This window comes from Hyalella azteca, unplaced genomic scaffold, assembly GCF_000764305.2.
Source record: "Hyalella azteca isolate HAZT.00-mixed unplaced genomic scaffold, Hazt_2.0.2 contig12012, whole genome shotgun sequence".
In the NCBI taxonomy this organism is placed as follows: domain Eukaryota; kingdom Metazoa; phylum Arthropoda; class Malacostraca; order Amphipoda; family Hyalellidae; genus Hyalella; species Hyalella azteca.
Genome location: NW_025941984.1, coordinates 6,886 through 11,150, shown reverse-complemented (window position 1 = coordinate 11,150; position 4,265 = coordinate 6,886). Strand labels below are relative to the sequence as shown.

General features: G+C 47.2%; 1 protein-coding gene across 1 annotated transcript in view; it reads right to left on the bottom strand.

The window, feature by feature from the left end:
* Positions 1-808: 808 nt before the first annotated feature.
* The window catches only part of LOC108676843 (chitotriosidase-1), a 7,308-nt gene continuing 3,851 nt past the window's right edge, over positions 809-4,265 (bottom strand). The window contains exons 4-8 of the mRNA XM_047883100.1: positions 4,025-4,134; positions 2,835-2,979; positions 2,098-2,186; positions 1,248-1,346; positions 809-956 (exon numbers count right to left, since the gene is read on the bottom strand). Of these exons, the coding sequence (XP_047739056.1) occupies positions 809-956; positions 1,248-1,346; positions 2,098-2,186; positions 2,835-2,979; positions 4,025-4,134 (591 nt within the window). The remainder of the gene's footprint in view (positions 957-1,247; positions 1,347-2,097; positions 2,187-2,834; positions 2,980-4,024; positions 4,135-4,265) is intronic.

Genomic DNA, 4,265 nt, shown 5'->3' with positions numbered 1-4,265 from the left:
TAAGTGAACGTAAGTACTTACGCTCTATTTTCTTGTCTATGATTGGTGGATTTTGCTTGAAAGGCCGTCAATGATTGGCTGATGAACTTACGATCTCTTAACTTTTTTTGAAAGTATATAGTGAACGTAAGTACTTACGCTCGGTTTTCTTGTCTGTGATTGGTGGATTTTGCTTGAAAGGCCGTCAATGATTGGCTGATGAACTTACGATCTCTTAACTTTTTTTGAAAGTATGGCCCCTGGGCACCTTAAGCGCGATGCTGCTGGGGTCGTCGTAGCTGATCCAGTCGGTGCCACGCGCCGCGTAGGGCACGCCCGCCACGGTGTCCCACGAGACGTGGTCCGCGGACCCTGTGAACCCTACGGCCCCAGGGTACGAAATGTACCCCTCCCCGAACCCCGACCCTCGCGCCGGGGCTCCCAACCCCTGCCACCGCTCCGACAGCAGCCTGCCCGTGTGTTAGATTAAGTTTATATAAAAAAATGAATGGCTTTTTGTTCAAATAGTGAACACAATTTCGCCCGGCACAACGGCGTATGGGTGCTACTTCCGCTTTTTGATTATAGTACAGGTAAGAAAGTGTGTCACTTTTGGGACAGTATGACCCTATTATTTATCTGAATGTACGACACAGGCGCAGCTAGCAAGATAACATGGGGGGTTGACAGAGCAATATAACCGGAATTAACTGGTATAACTGGGTCAATCTAACCCATTTAGGACTAGTTCCATTTAGTAAGAGTACTCTATACTCTGCTATATTATACTATATTGCTGCTATACTCAGCAATATAGCAGGAAGGTGGGTCAATATAACCCACGTGAGTACCAAACCCACCGCCACGTGCGGCCGTAAGTGGGCACCCCCACCACCAGCTGCTGCCGCGGCACGCCGCCCCGCAGCAGCCCCGCCACGCTCGCCGCCACGTTCAGGGTAGCGAAGTACCCGAGAGACCTGCGGGTACACGGGACCGTGAGTTGCGGGGTACTGAGGGTACACGGTACCGTGAGTTGTGGGGTACTGAGGGTACTGCGTGCCTGGTGATGTCATGAGTTGCAGGGTACTGAGGGTACTGCGTGCCTGGTGACGTCATGAGTTGCGGGGTACTGAGGGTACTGCATACCTGGTGACGTCATGAGTTGCGGGGTACTGAGGGTACTGCGTACCTGGTGACGTCATGAGTTGCGGGGTACTGAGGGTACTGCGTACCTGGTGACGTCATGAGTTGCTGCGTACCCCACTCACCCTTTGCTGGGGTAGAGGGGGGCGTTGTGCCCGGTGAAGGGCAGGTACGGCTTGTACATGTGGTAGTCGTACCCCATGAGGCAGATCAGGTCACAGTTCCTGCACAAATATTTCATGTTGGTTAATAGGAGCATGAGGAAGCTGTGTATCATTCATACCAATGTGATATAAACATAACACTATTTCACGAAGATACAACAAAAGATAAAAATCTTTCCATCCAGCCTTCTGTTTGTTTTATTAAACGCGCATTTTAAATTTCGATGGTTGACCAAAATTGTAAATCAAGCTGAAACTGACTGTGGCACCAGCTACAGCCATCTAACATCGAAGCCATTATTGCCAACGTGAGATGGAAGTGTTGCAGACGCAGCTAAGCCATCTGGTACAACTAATTCATTACCTACAGCCAAAATTAACATTCACTACAGTCCTGGCCAAACTATGGGCATGTGGGCCTGCTAAAGGATAACGATGTCCTCGGTGGAGATGACAAGGGCTTGTGTGAGTTGCTGGAAGCGCAGTTTGAATCAGTGTTCAGTAACCCCCGCTACTTAAGACGGTAAAATTAAATCGAAGTCCTCTAGGAAGGAGGAAGGAGGCTGCTGGAGAACATTGAGTTTGGACCAGAAGGCATCGATAGAAGCATCAAATAACTGGCGTCGTATTTAGCACCAGCACCAGATGGCCCCACTACCCTCAACATGTCTTGCATCTTTTGCCTCATGTTCAACGCTAACACTGAGCTCCGGGACGAGGAGACCTGCCTATAAATGGCTCGAGAATAGCGGACAACAAAGGCGGTGCATCAGCGTGACCATGAACGAAGAGGTCCTAAACAATTGGTCACCTGGCAATGCCGGGCAGGTCGTAGGAGGTCGCCACGATGGTCTTGATGCCAGACACTGCCACCGTCAGCAGGTAGCTCGGCTGCACCAACTGTGAAGGCCAGCTTTGTAGCATCATTGTTACGGTTATCATCATTGTTGTAATCATCACAGTTATCATCGTTATTGCCATCACGCTCAAGTGTCATCACAGTTGCTAGCCCTACCATAATCCAGGCAGTAGATTACGCCCCACAAGCATCATCAGCTCACTACGCTCTCAGCACCAACACTGCATCACCATCAATAACTTACAATTCACATTCCAGCATCAGCACTGCAACACCATCAGCTCACCACTCCCTCAGCACCAACACTGCAGCACCATCAATAACTTACAATTCACATTCCAACATCAGCACTGCAACATCATCAGCTCACCATACTCTCAGCACCAACACTGCAGCACCATCAATAACTTACAATTCACATTCCAGCATCAGCACTGCAACACCATCAACTCACCACTCCCTCAGCACCAACACTGCAGCACCATCATTAACTTACAATTCACATTCCAGCATCAGCACTGCAACACCATCAGCTCACCACACTCTCAGCACCAGCACTGCAGCACCATCAATAACTTACAATTCACTACAACATCAGCACTGCAACACCATCAGCTCACCACACTCTCAGCACCATACTGTTTAGATACAATGCCGTAATGCTGAGACGCAGCGAGCCCCATGCTGACCCTGAGCGCAGTGCTGAGGTGGTCCAAGAGGTCCACGAAGAGGGCTTTCTCCCCACCACCAGGGGACCACTTGGGGAACTCCCAGTCCACGTCCACCCCATCCAGCCCACGCTGCTCCACGAACATGCGCATGTTGTAGGCAAAGCTGTGACACAACATGTCATTAGTAACATTCATGGAACATTGTGTTTAACATTATTAAATAACATTAACTTTTATATATTACCTTTACACCGCTAGCTAGACACGACAAAAAGTATCTTCAGTTCAGTTTTTGAAGTTTTCAGCTTTATCACATTAAAACTTGACCAAATGTCAACAGTGCAAGAAATTCAACCCATAAGTTCCCAAGTGTTTACACAATCGCAATTTTTCCAAGGCTGCAACACCTAAAGCTTCACTATGTGGGAAATCCATCCCAGGTTCTCAGTTGTTTATCTCCTTGTGGATAATAATGTGCCAATTGATCCTTAGTACGCATATATTTAACAGATTTGTGTCACGATCACCAGACTCCAGGTAAGAAATGACAAAAATAAACTGCATAAAAGCGAAGATAAATCAGATAACTAAAATATATACAGATTAACTCCTACTGATCAATATATGCAATACCTTACTAGAATATATGTACAATGAATAAATGCCAGACCGGATGATATGACAGTTTATTAACAATGCTACATGACAATACACACATTCAAACCTTGCCAGTGTGGGTTCTGGTACATTAGTAAAACCTAGGCTACGGATATCTCTAGATTAAAATCATATACAAAATGAATACCTACGTACATAAATGAACAAAATCGGCAAGAAAATTAATAACAGATTAATGCTTACCACCACAACAAGCTATACACATCTCGTCACATCTTCCAGCTCTACAAGCCTCACCACCACGAGGGCACGTGACAGTGCTTGTATAGGGATTATGTTGTTCTGAACGATGGTAGAGAAGTGATAAAGGTAGGTACAACTACGGGGAGCGATAAAGGGAGGTACTAAGGGGAGCACTAAAGGCAAGTACTAAGGGGTGCACTGAAGGCAAGTACTAAGGGGAGCACTAAAGGCAAGTACTAAGGGGAGCACTGAAGGCAAGTACTAAGGGGAGCACTAAAGGCAAGTACTAAGTACCAAGAAAAGCCCAGAAAAGAGGTACCAAAGCATTGAGAACATGACCAAGTTACCTGACAACAGCGGTGTGGTTGGTCACAAGCTTTGGGAAGCCGAGCATGAGACTGAAGAGCAGCAGCAGGCGGGGGTTGCGTTGCTTCAGCGCCACTGTCCGCTGGATCAGCTGCAGGTGATGCGGTCACTTAGTATATGTTTGTTTACTGATGGTAAAACTCATTACCTTGAAGCCGTAGTACTGATAAAACTTGCTCAGGTACAGCAAGTGGCCTCAGTGGCGGTCTCTTATACACATCT